This window comes from Elephantulus edwardii, unplaced genomic scaffold, assembly GCF_000299155.1.
Source record: "Elephantulus edwardii isolate Elephantulus edwardi_28Jun2011 unplaced genomic scaffold, EleEdw1.0 scaffold00055, whole genome shotgun sequence".
NCBI lineage: Eukaryota > Metazoa > Chordata > Mammalia > Macroscelidea > Macroscelididae > Elephantulus > Elephantulus edwardii.
Window position 1 is genome coordinate 16,416,285 of NW_006399805.1, and position 12,333 is coordinate 16,428,617.

At 45.0% G+C, this 12,333-nt stretch overlaps 1 protein-coding gene across 1 annotated transcript in view; it reads left to right on the top strand.

The window, feature by feature from the left end:
• The window catches only part of CNTNAP2 (contactin associated protein-like 2), a 1,206,610-nt gene that overhangs the window by 1,186,423 nt on the left and 7,854 nt on the right, over positions 1–12,333 (top strand). Inside the window, exon 22 of the mRNA XM_006887275.1 lies at positions 1,792–2,031. Within this exon, the coding sequence (XP_006887337.1) occupies positions 1,792–2,031 (240 nt within the window). The remainder of the gene's footprint in view (positions 1–1,791; positions 2,032–12,333) is intronic.

Genomic DNA, 12,333 nt, shown 5'->3' on the forward strand with positions numbered 1-12,333 from the left:
CCATCATAGATACAGGTGAACATGAACCTGGATCCACACCATCATAGATACAGGTGAACATGAACCTGCATCCACACCATCATAGATACAGGTGAACATGAACCTGGGTCCACACCTCCATCAAAGACGTCGGGCTAGTGCGATGGCCTCCTAAAGTATCTATCTCAAGCTTCATTGGTCCTTAAAAAAGCCAGCATCGTGAGACTGAGAGGAGTGACCCTGGGAACAGGTGTCTGTCTTCTTCGTGTGGCAGGACTTGGGTTCATGCATTCCGAATGGAGATGGAAGAGCCATGGCCAGACTGTGGGGAGGGGTGCCCCGCTAGGAACCAGCGTGGAGCTGGAGCTGTCGGAGCTGAAATGCTAGCCCTGATTTCGTTGCTTTCAGTAGGGCCCCTATTGTTGACAGTGACCTGAAGGCAGCGGACATGGGAATCACTCTGGCCATGGCGCAGTACATGGGGCAGCAGGACTGCGCTCTCCAAGGGGTGGACATGAACCTCCAGTCTTGCAGTTAGCAGCCCAAAGCACTGGCTGAGTGCTCCACCTGGACCCCCAGGCCTTCGTGTTAAGAGCTGTGGCTTCACCTGTGTGTTCCTGGCTCACCAGCTTGTCCGTAATTCAGAGCAGGTGACTGTAGCTCCTGTGAGTGCGTGGACAGGATGAGGTATTTAAAATGCAGAGTCAACAAGGCACAGAACCTTAGTAAAAACAGAGAAAGCCCTAACTGTGGGGCTGCTTGGCTCTGAGGAGGGGTGGCATTTCCCCCTCCCATCCTGTCACCCTACTGCTATGCCCATCTGGCAGAGGCTGGACCCGACAGAGGGGCTCCTGCACTGCCCAACTCACTGGTTCTGGGGTTTTTCATTAGACACAGAACTGTGTCCTTTAAAAGGTGCCTGTGGCCCAGTTTTCATTCAGCTAATGACAGCTCCGGTGGCCTAGTGGATAAGTAGTTGTACTGTCATACCAAAGGCTGGTAGTTCAAAACTGCCAGCTGCTTCATGGTACAAAGATGGGCAGTCTTTCCCCTGTGATGTACATGCTTCTGACAACCTGCCAGGCGGTCAGCTCTGAGTCAGTTCCTACTCAGTGGCACACTACAAGAAGGCTGGTGTATGGAGCCCTCCAGGAGAACCACAGACAAAGGGATAGTCCATGTCTTTCACCAGCATCATGGTTCAGAAGGCTTAATCTGTGGTCCTTATTCATGTCCAGATTCCACATGCATATGAAGCAGTTAAAAATATCATAACTTGGGCCAAGCACACTTTAGTCTTGAAACTAACATCCTTGCTTTTTAGCACTTCAAAGAGATCCTTCCCATTTGCACAATGAAATAGGTGCTTGGATTTCTTGGCTGCTATTGCCACATGTGCTGAGGTGAAATCTCACTGCCCACTTGCATGGGACAGAGGAGACACTGGCCAGTCCTGAGCCCATCGCTGCATCCATCCATGGTGCAGTCCGTCTCGTGCAGGGCTTTCCTCCAGCTCTGTAGAGCATCTGACTAAAACAGAGAGTCGTGGATGTGAGAACCATTTCTAGTTTGGAATGTTATCAGGATGGACAGATCCCTGAAGAAGGAGACTTGGGTGATGGGAGGGTCAGTGAAAGAGAGCCAAGTGAAGTGGACCAACAGCGGCTGCAGCGATGGGCTTGCGTGTGCTGAGCCTGAGGCTGGCACCACATGGCCGGCCGGGGTTTCCTTTGGCTGCACCTTGGTCGCCCAGTCAGAGCTGACCTCACAACACCTGGCAACGACTTTAACATTTCTTCTCTTTTCTTGTAGAAACGGGGAGGATTGACCCTGAGATCCACAAGTACAACACACCTGGCTTCACCGGCTGCCTGTCCAGGGTGCAGTTCAACCAGGTTGCCCCGCTTAAAGCCGCCCTACGCCAGACCAACGTGTCCGCCCAGGTGCACGTGCAGGGCCAGCTCGTGGAGTCCAACTGCGGGGCCTCCCCGCTGACCATCTCGCCCATGTCGGCCGCCACCGACCCCTGGCACCTGGACCACCTGGAGTCAGGTATGTCCAAAGTCACCCCAGGCAGCTCCTATGGTTCTCAGCCTCAATTTTCTCAGCTGCAAAGTGGGGTAATAGCAGACATTGGGTGTGGTGTTCGAGGAGGACCAGCTGATGACTGAACCAATACTGTTCTCACTTGTCACAGATTAAGTGTTGTTGTTGTGTGCCATCTAATTGAGTACAAGCCATAGCAACCCTATGAACAACAGATGTGAACCCTGTTCTATCCTGCACCAGCCTCACACTTCCTGACGCACCCGGGCCTATTGCAGCAGCCCAAGTGTCAATCCACTTGGTTGAAGGTCTTCCTCTCCTTCGTTGACCCTCCACCTTTCCAAGCTTAATGTCCCTCTCCAAGAAGTAGCCTCTTGCAGCAACACACCTGAAGTGTGTGAGGCAAAGACTCATCATTTTTGTCTCTGAGGAGCATTCTGGCTGCATTTTCTCTAAGACATATCTGTTCTTTTGGCAGTCCATAGGATAGTCATTGCTCTTCTCCAACACCACAGCTCAAAGACATCAATTCCTCTTCAGATGCATAGCAAGTGATTGGAAAGACCATGGCCTGAATCAGATACACCTTAGTCCTCAAGCTGATATCATTGCTCCTCAATTATTTGGAGCGGTCCTTAACTGCAGACTTTCCCAGTTCAGTATGTCTCCTGATTTCCTGGATGCTGGTACCACAGGTGCTAATTGTGAATTCAAGTAAGATAAAGTTATTGATAGTTTCAATCTTTTTCCATCTATCATGATGTTGCCTATTGGTCCAGTGATAAGAATTTTTGTCTTCTTGACTTTAAGTGCAATCCATATTGAAGGCTGTCTTCTTTGATCTTCTGCAACAAATGCTTCAAGTCCTCCTCAATTTCAGCAAGCAAGATTGTGTCATCTACATAAAACAGGTTATTGATGAGTCTTCTTCCAATCCCGATCCCACGTTCTTCTTCACAGAGTCCAGCTTCTCGAATAATTTGTTCAGCATACAGATTGAATAGCTCTGGCAACAGGATACAACCCTGATGCACTCCTTTCTTAATTTTAAACCATGTATAATTCCCTTGCTCAGTTCACACAATAGCATTTCGGTCCAAGTGTAGGTTTCACCTGAGCACAATGAAATGCTCTGTTATTCCGGTTTTTCTGAATGTTAGTCATAACTTGTTAAGATCCACACAAAATCCTTGCATAGTCATTAAAGCATAAATAGACATTCTTCTGGTATTCTTTATTTTCAGCCAGGATCCATCTGACATCAACAATATCCCTGGTGCCATGCCTCTTCCAAATCCTGCTTGATATACTGTTCTCGATATACTGTTCTAACCATTTTTTAATGATCTTCAGCAGTATTTTACTTTCTTATGATATTAATGATATTGTTTGATAGTTTCCACATTCTTTTGGATCATTTTTCTTGGTAATGGGAATAAATATGGACCTCTTCCAAACAATTGACCAGACAGCTGTCCTACAAATTTCCTGGCACAGACCAGTAAGTCTTTTAATTGAAACAAGTCAGTCAGTTGGTATCCCATCAATTTCTGGGGCCTTATTTTCCCCCAGTGCCTATAGTGCAGCTTCCACTTCCTCCTTTGTTATCACTGGCTCCTGGTCATATGGTGTGGTTGTTATGTCCCATCAAATCACCTGCGACTGTGTACAACAGCTCTGAAAGCTGCCCTGTCCTGAGCCAGTCCCAATGACTCCAACACACCTACACCTATTGCCTTAGTTACTGTATCATTCCATCTCATCCGGGGGTCTTCCTCTCCTGGACTGTCCTTCCACCTTTCCAAGTATAATGACCTTCTCCAAGGACCAGTCCCTCCTGTGTGCCCAAAGTATGTGAGCTGGAGTTCAGAATCCTAGCTTCCAAGGAGAAACTTGGTTTCACCCTCTCCAAGACAGACGTATTTGTTTTCTTGGTGGTCCATGGTATGTTCAAGACTCTTCTCCAGCACCACAACTCAAAGGCATCGATTCTTCTTCCCTAGTCATACTCTCTGACACATAGCAAGTAATTATGCCCTGGATCAAGCACACCTTAGTCTCTAGACTGACATCGTTGCTTTTCAGTGTTCTGGAGAGGTCCCTGAGAGCAGATTTTCCCAGTGTGATTCGTCGTTTGATTTCCTGACTGCTGGTGCTCATATGGTACTTCTTGATTTTCTTTCTGTGTCAGTCAGTCAGTTTTTGTTGGTACAGTGACTCTGTGGGTTCCCTCCATCTTCTTTTTTGCTTCTGGGATAATTCACTATATTGCCCATGGCAGCTCTTAGTATTGTAATTCAAGACTTAAATTTGTTGGAGAAATGCAGAGCAAGTTCTTCCCTTTTTTATTCTCCAATTCCAGTTTTCTGCACATTCCATTATACTACGTTGCTTTGTCTTCTCAGGCTGCCCTTTGAAATCTTCTGTTCAGTTCTTTTACTTCAGCATGTTTTCCCTTTGTTTTGGCTTCTCGATGGTGTAGTGTAATTTTCAGAGTCTCTTTAACATCCATTTCAATTTTTTTTCTTTCTCTTCTGTCTTTGTAATGACCTTTCGCTCTCTTCAAGGATGATATTGATATTCTTGATGTCATCCCACAGCTCACCTGATCGTTGATCTTTAGGGTTCAATGCATCAGATCCTTTGCTTTTTTTTTTTTTAAATCTATTCAGAAGAGGGCGTGACACTAGGGATATTGTAGCTAATGGATCTTAGCTGAAAACAGGGAGTACCAAAGGAATGTCTATCTGTGTTTCATTGATTATGCAAAGGCGTTTGACTGTATGAATCCTAACAAACGGTGGCTGACTCTGAGAAGAATGGGAATCCCAGAACACTTGACCGTGCTAATGAGAAACCTATACTTGGACCAGGAAGCAATCATCAGGACAGAGCAAGGAAACACTGCATGGTTCAAAATTGTGAAGGGCGTATGCCAGGGATGTGTCCTGTCTCCATACCTTTTCAACCTGTATGCAGAACAGATTATCTGGGAGGCTGGGCTCTATGAGGAGAAATGTGGGGTCAAGATTGGTGGACGATTTATCAACAATCTGCGTTATACAGATGACACAACCCTGCTTGCTGAAACTGAGGAGGACCTGACGTGCTTGCTGCAGAGGGTCAAGGACTGCAGCCTCCAATATGGATTGAGGCTCAATGTCAAGAAGACAAATATTCTCACCACTGGGCCAATTGGCAGCATCAGGATGGATGGTGAAGAGATTGAGATTGTTCACAGCTTTAGTTTGCTTGGCTCCACAGTCAGCACTCTTGGCACCAACAGCCAGGAAATTAAAAGGCATATTGCCATGGGAAAATCTGCTGTTAGGGACCCCTCCAAAGTACTGAAAAATGATGGTGTCACTCTGGAGACTTAAGGTGCATCTGATACAGGCCATGGTCTTTGCAATCACTTGTTATGTGTCACAGAGTCAGACGACAGATGAGGATAGGAGAATTTGATGCCTTTGAGCTGCGGTGCTGGAGAAGAGTATTGAGGGTACCATGGACTGCTAAGAAAACAAACAGATTCATCCAGGAGAGGGTTAAACCGAGCGGTTCCTTAGAGGCAAGGATTCTGAGGCTTCATCTAACTTGCTTTGGACATGTTGTGAGGAAAGACCGGTCCTTGGAGAGGGACATCATGCTTGGGAGGGTGGAGGGACAGCACAGGAGGGGAAGATCCTCTATGAGGGGAATTGATCCCGGGACTGGGGTAATAGGGGTGGGTGTGTTGGAGACAGTGAGGTGGCACGGGACAGAACAGGGTTTAGGGCTGTTGTACATAGGGTCTCTATGAGTTGCAAGCGACTCAACGGCACATAACAGCAACAATTCTTAAGAGGATTTTGCATTTTTTTAAATGGCTTAATTAGAAAAATATTTTTCTTTTAAAGTGAGATTTAATTATCGGAGTCAAGAGTCTGAATGTATTTGTATTTTAACATTATGTTTTATTGCAATACAGTTTTATCCTTTTAACTTAAAATAGTATGAAAGTGGTGTTGTGGTTGTTGTTATGTGCCATCAAGTCTCCGGTGACTCATAGTGACGCTGTACAGCAGCTCTGAACCCTGCCCTGTCCAGACCCAGTCTCACTGTCACTGACACACCTACCCCCTGTTGCCCCAGTTACTGTGACAATCTATCTCATCCAGTATCTTTCTCTCCTGTGATGTTCCTCCATCCTGCCTAGCATGATGACTTTCTCCAAGGACTGGTGTCTTCAGGAAACATCCCAAAGTATGTTGGATGGAACTCCAAAATCCTTGCCTGCAAGGAGCAACTACATTTCACCCTTTCCAGGACAGGCCTATAAGTTCTCTTGACAGTCCATGTTATGTTCAGTACTCTTCTCCAGAACCACAATTCAAAGGCATCAATTCTTCTGTCATCCTTAGTCATTGTCCAGCTCTCTGATGCATAGCAAGTAATTGTGAAGTTGTGCCTTAGGCGTACCTTAGATAGACTCTAGACTGACAGCATTGCTTTTCAGCATTCTGGAGAGGTCCCTGACAGCAAATTTTCCTAATGCAATTTGTCTTTTGATTTCCTAACTGCTGTTACCAAGATTGTAGACTGTGGAACTGAGCAAGCTGAAATTGTTAACAGTTTCAATCTCTTCTCCATCCTCCATCCATCTTGGTGCTGTCAACTGACATCGTGGTGAAAAATATTTTCTTGATGTTGAGCTTCAGTCTGTATAGAATACTGCAGTTCTTTATTTTTTTAATAATTTTTGTATTTTAATTGGGATTTTAATGAATGTTTACAGAAAGGTTAGATTTTCATTAATTCATTGTTACACATTTTACCCCCTCTCTTTCCCTCCCCCTCCCCCAGTTCCTTTTTTTTAATATATTCATTCACTGTTGCACAATTACCTACCCCTCCCCAGTCCTCTTTGCAATGATGTACCTCTTACTCCGGGCTGTTGTCATACGTATAATGCCTAATCATATATTCCTTTAAGCCTACAATTCTTGACCTTCTGCAGTGAACGCTTCAGGTCCTCCTCAGTTTCAGCAAGCATGATCGTGTCATCTGCATAACACAGGTTTTTGATCAATCTTCCTCCAGTCATGATGCCACATTCCTCTTCAAAAAGTCCAGTCTCCCAAATGATCTGGTCATTATATAGATTGAAAAGGTATGGTGACAGGATACATCCCTGACACACTCTTTTCTTGATTTTGAGCCATGTAGTATTGCCTTGTTGACTTCATTCTGGTCTAAATATAGGTTTTGCAGAGCACAATTAAGTGTTCTGAGATTCCCAGTCCTCTCAAGGTTAGCCACAATTTGTTGTGATCCACACAGTCAAATAAATGCCTTTGTATATAGTCAATGAAACACAAATAGACACTCCTCTGGTATCCTCTGCTTTCAGTCAAGATCCATCTACCATTGGTTTTGATATCCCATGAAAGTGTATGCAGGGACATTTCTGTTATTATCCTAGGTTCAAATAAAAAAAATCTGCAACCCAACCCCTTGACCAGAAAAATAAACAACTCTTCATGCAAGGAGGCCAGACGCAGGACTTTAACAGACATTTCTCCACAGAAGCCACACAAACAGCAAACAAACATGTGAGAAGATGCTCAACATCAACCACCATTGTGGAGATGCCAGGCAAATTGCTTGACTGTCACCTCTCACCATTCCTGTGGCAATGATCAGGACAGACAGCAGTAGGTGCCGGCGAGGCTATGGAGGGCCTAGAACCCTCACACATTGCTGGTTGTTAGGTGCCGTCGAGTTGAGTACTATTCATAGTAACCCCGTGAACAACAGATCTGAACCCTGTTCTTTCCTGTGGTGTCCTCATCATGTCTGACACAGCTGAGCCCGTTGATGCCGTCACCATATCAGTCCATCTGGTTGAGGGTCCCCCTCTCTTTCACTGTCCCTCCACCTTTCCAAGCATGATGTCCTCTTCAAGGAATAGCCTTCCCTAGGTATATGCTCAAAGTATGTGAGCATACTTTGCCTCATCTTTGCCTCCAAGAAGCACTCTGGCTGTACTTTCTCCAAGACGTAGCTGTTTGTCTTTTGGCAATTGGTAAGATATTCAGTACTCTTCTCCAACCCCACTGCTCAAAGCTATCAATTCTTCATGTCATCCTGAATCATGGTGCTGTTGCTATGGAGAGCTGAGTGATGTGTCCTCAAAAAGTTAAACACAGAGCTACTACTGGTGCAGTTGTTGTTGTCAGGTGCCAACATATTTGCTCCAACTCATAGTGACCATGAGCACCACAGAACAAAGCCCTGCCCTGCCCCACACCTCCTCATGGTCTCTGCCATGCTCACGGCCATTGTCACAGTCACCGGCCAGTCCGTCCCTTGGAGTCTTTCAGTATGATGACCTTCTCCAGGGACTGGCTTCTCCTGAGAACATGACCAAAGTGTATGAGGCACGGACGGTCTTCAGATGCTTGCTTCTGACGTGCATTCAGGTTGCCCTTCTTCCCAAATAGTTTTATTTGCTCTTTAGACTGTCCATGGTACAACCCATCTTTCTTCTCCTGAGTATATGCCCCAAAGACTTGGAGGCAGGAACACAGAAAAAACTCATTCACCCCTGTTCACTGAAATGCTCTTCACAGCAGCCAGGAGAGGGGAGCAGTCCAGCTGTCCATCAGAGCCAGCAGACCACAGAATGGGGGTTGTCGGTACCACTCAGCCTGAAGAGAAATGGGTGTGACACGTGCCCATGTGACTGGGCCCTGAAAGCCAGCTGCTAAGTGCAGAAAGCCAGGCACACGTGTGTGCGTCACTACAGGAAGCCTCTAGAGGCTGAAGCACAGAGGCAGACTCTCCCGTCAACCCCAGGAGCCTCATTCCCCCACGGAAGGACTCGCCCACGGGAAAGAAACTAGATGGCAACTTACCATCTCCAGAAAGTGAAAATGAAACAAATGCTGCTAAAAGAGACTCACGCTCCAGATGCCACAAACGGGCACGAAGGAGTAACTCCCATCTGAACACAAGCTGAGAGCATCTCAGACGGTCCTAGGGCCCTGGAGCTGGCAAAGTATCACAATGTGGGACCCAGTGCATGGACTAACACCAAAATCAGAGCCCATCCCAGGACCAACACCAACACCAATGCCAGAGCCCACCCCGGGACCAATACAAGCATTAATGCCAGAGCCCATCCCGGGACCAACACCAACATCAACTCCAGAGCCCATCCCAGGACCAACACAAGCATTAATGCCAGAGCCCATCCCGGGACCAACACCAACACCAATGCCAGAGCCCATCCCGGGACCAACACCAATGCCAGAGCTCATCCCGGAACCAACATCAGAACCAAAGACAGAGTCCATTCCAGGACCAATACCAATGCCAGTACTAGTACCAATACTACTACTCATACCCATGCTAGTACCAACATTAATGAAAGTACTCGTCCCAGTACTAGTACCAACCCCAATACCAGCACCCAAACCATTGCATCGTTGTTGTATGTGTTGTTGAGTCGGCTATGACTCATATTGACCTATGAACAATGACTCTGAGTCTTGCCTTTTGCTATCATCATCTCTGTCAAGCTTGAGGCCATTGTTATAGTCACTGTGTCAAGCCATCTTATCAAGGATCTTTCTCTTTTTCTCTGACTCTCCACATTTCCAAGCACGATGTCCTCTCCCAAGAGCTAGCCCCTCTTAACAACATGCCATAGTATGAGAGGCAAAACTTACCACAGAACACCCTGGTTGCACTTTCTCCAAGACATATTTGTTCTCTTGGCAGTCCATGGAATATTCAGTACTCTTTTCCACCACCACAACTCAAAGGCATCAATTCTTATTCTGTCATCCTTAGCCATTGTCCAACTTTTAGATGCATAGCAAATAAGTTTAAAAACCATGGCTTGGATCAAATGCACCTTAATGTTTAAAGTGGCATCATTGATCTTTTGCACTTTGGAGAAGTCCTTGACTGCAGATTTTCCCAATTCAATACATCTTTTGATTTGTTAACTGCTGGTACCAAAGGTGTTGATTGTGGATCCAAGTAAGGTGAAATTGTTGACAGTTTCAATCTTGTCTTCCTCTGTCATGATGTTGCCTGGTACTGAGGATTTTTTATTTATTGGTGTTGAGATGTAATCCATACTGAAGGCTGTAGGATTGGATCTTCAGCAACAAGTATTTTAAGTTCCCCTCATTTTCTGCAAAGTTATGTCATCTGCATAATGCAGGTTGTTGTTGAGTCTTTCTCTGATCCTAATGCCACGTTCTTTTTCATAAATTCCAGCTTTCTGAATGATTTTCCCAGCATAGAGAAAGGATACAGCCCTGATGTACACCTTTCTTGATTTTAAGTCATATAGTGTTCCCTTGTTCAACAGTCTTTTGATCTAGGTATAGGTTTCTGACAAGCATAATTTTTTTGGTACTCCTGTCTTCTCAATGTTAGCCATAGTTTGCTGTGATTCACACAGATGCCTTTGTGTAGTCATCCTTCTGGTGTTTTCTGCCCTTAGCTAAGATCCTTCTGACAACAGCAATGATATCCCTGGTGCAGCAGCCTCTTTTACATCTAGCTTGAAGTTCTTTGTCAATGTTCTAGATATTTTTAATAATATTCAATAAGATTTTTCTGCATGTAATACTAATAATATTGATTGATAATTCTATTGGAACACTATTTTTGAGAATGGGAATAAATATGGATCTCTTCCAGTCAGGTGGTCAGGTCTTCTAGGTTTCTTGGTACTACTGACATCTAATTTTTGGAACATGTCAATTGGTATTCCATTAATTTCTGGAGTCTTATTTCTTGACAATGCCTTTAATGTAAGTTGAACTTCTTTCTTCTTTACCATTGTTTCTTGATCATATGCTACTTCCTGAAGTGGTTCCATATTAGCCAGTTTTTTGTGATACAGTGACTCTGTATATTCTTTCCATCTTCTTTTTTTTAATGTTGAAAATGTTTTATTTCAGGTTTTTTTTTCATTGTTGTACATTTTCTTCCCTCCTCTCTTTCCCCCTCCCCCAGTTCTTCCCACAATGCACCCCTTGTCCCAGATTATTAATCATATATTTCTTTTGGACAGTGTTTCCCCTTGTCTGTTCCAAGGCAGTGTTCATTATCTATCCAGTCTTTTCCCAGACTCTCCTCAACTTCCCTTCCCATGTCTGCCCCTTTTTATAACAGCTGTGTTTTGCAGTATTTGTCCTTTTGTGACAGAGTTATTTTATTTAGCATAATGTCCTTCTATCTTCCTTTAATGCTTCTTGGATCATTCCAGACTTTACCCATAGCATTTTTAAGTATTGCAACTCAAGGTTTGAATTTTTTTTTTAGTTCTTTTGGCTAAAGAAATACTAAGTGAGTTTTTTGCATTTTCTTTTCTGACACCAGCTATTTGCACATTTCATTATAATACTTTGCTCTGTCTTCTTGAGCTGACTCTTGAAATATTCTGACCATCTCTTTTTTTGTTTGTTTATTTGGTTGGTTGAGCTTTTCTGATCATCTCTTTTACTTTGCCATTTTTCTCTTTGTTTTGGCTTCTCAATGCTTTAGTGCAATTTTCAGAGTCTCTTCTGACATCCATTTTGGTCTTTTCCTTTCTCTCCTGTCTTTGTAATGACCTTTTGCTTTTTTTCATAGGTGATAACCTTGATGTCATTCCACAGTTCATCTAGTCTTCCGTCATTATTGTTTTTAATGCCTTAAACCTATTCTTGAGATGGCTTTTAAATTCAGGTGGTATAGACTCCAGGGTTATACCAATACTAGCACTTGTACCAGTGCTAGTAGCAACACTAGTACCAGCACCAGCATCCACACCCCAGCTAGTGCCCACGTCAGTACCCTACCAGCACTGGTACAAGGGGTAGCACCCCTACAGTGCCCATGTCAGTACCCTACCAGCGCTGGTACAAGGCACAGCACCACTAATGCCCCCACCACTAGCAGTGACAGTACCAGGACTAGTGGCAACACCAGTACCCAGACCAGTAGGAAAACTGACATTACAGCTGTCACCAGTATCAGTACTGAGACCAGTACCAATGCCACATTCAGATCAGTGCCAGAGCTAGTGCAGGCCATGGTACCAGCACCAGCATCAGCACCAGTACCATGACCAGCATCAGTCCCACCACCAGTACCAGCACCAGCAGCAATGCTAGTACCAGTACTGGCATCAGCACAAACATCAATGCCCCTACCAGTACTGGTACCAGCGCTAGTACCAGTACCAGAGCCAGCATCAGACCTGCAGACCACTTGCCACTGAGCTGGTCCTGGGTGGGGTGACCCCCTGTGCTCTCACAG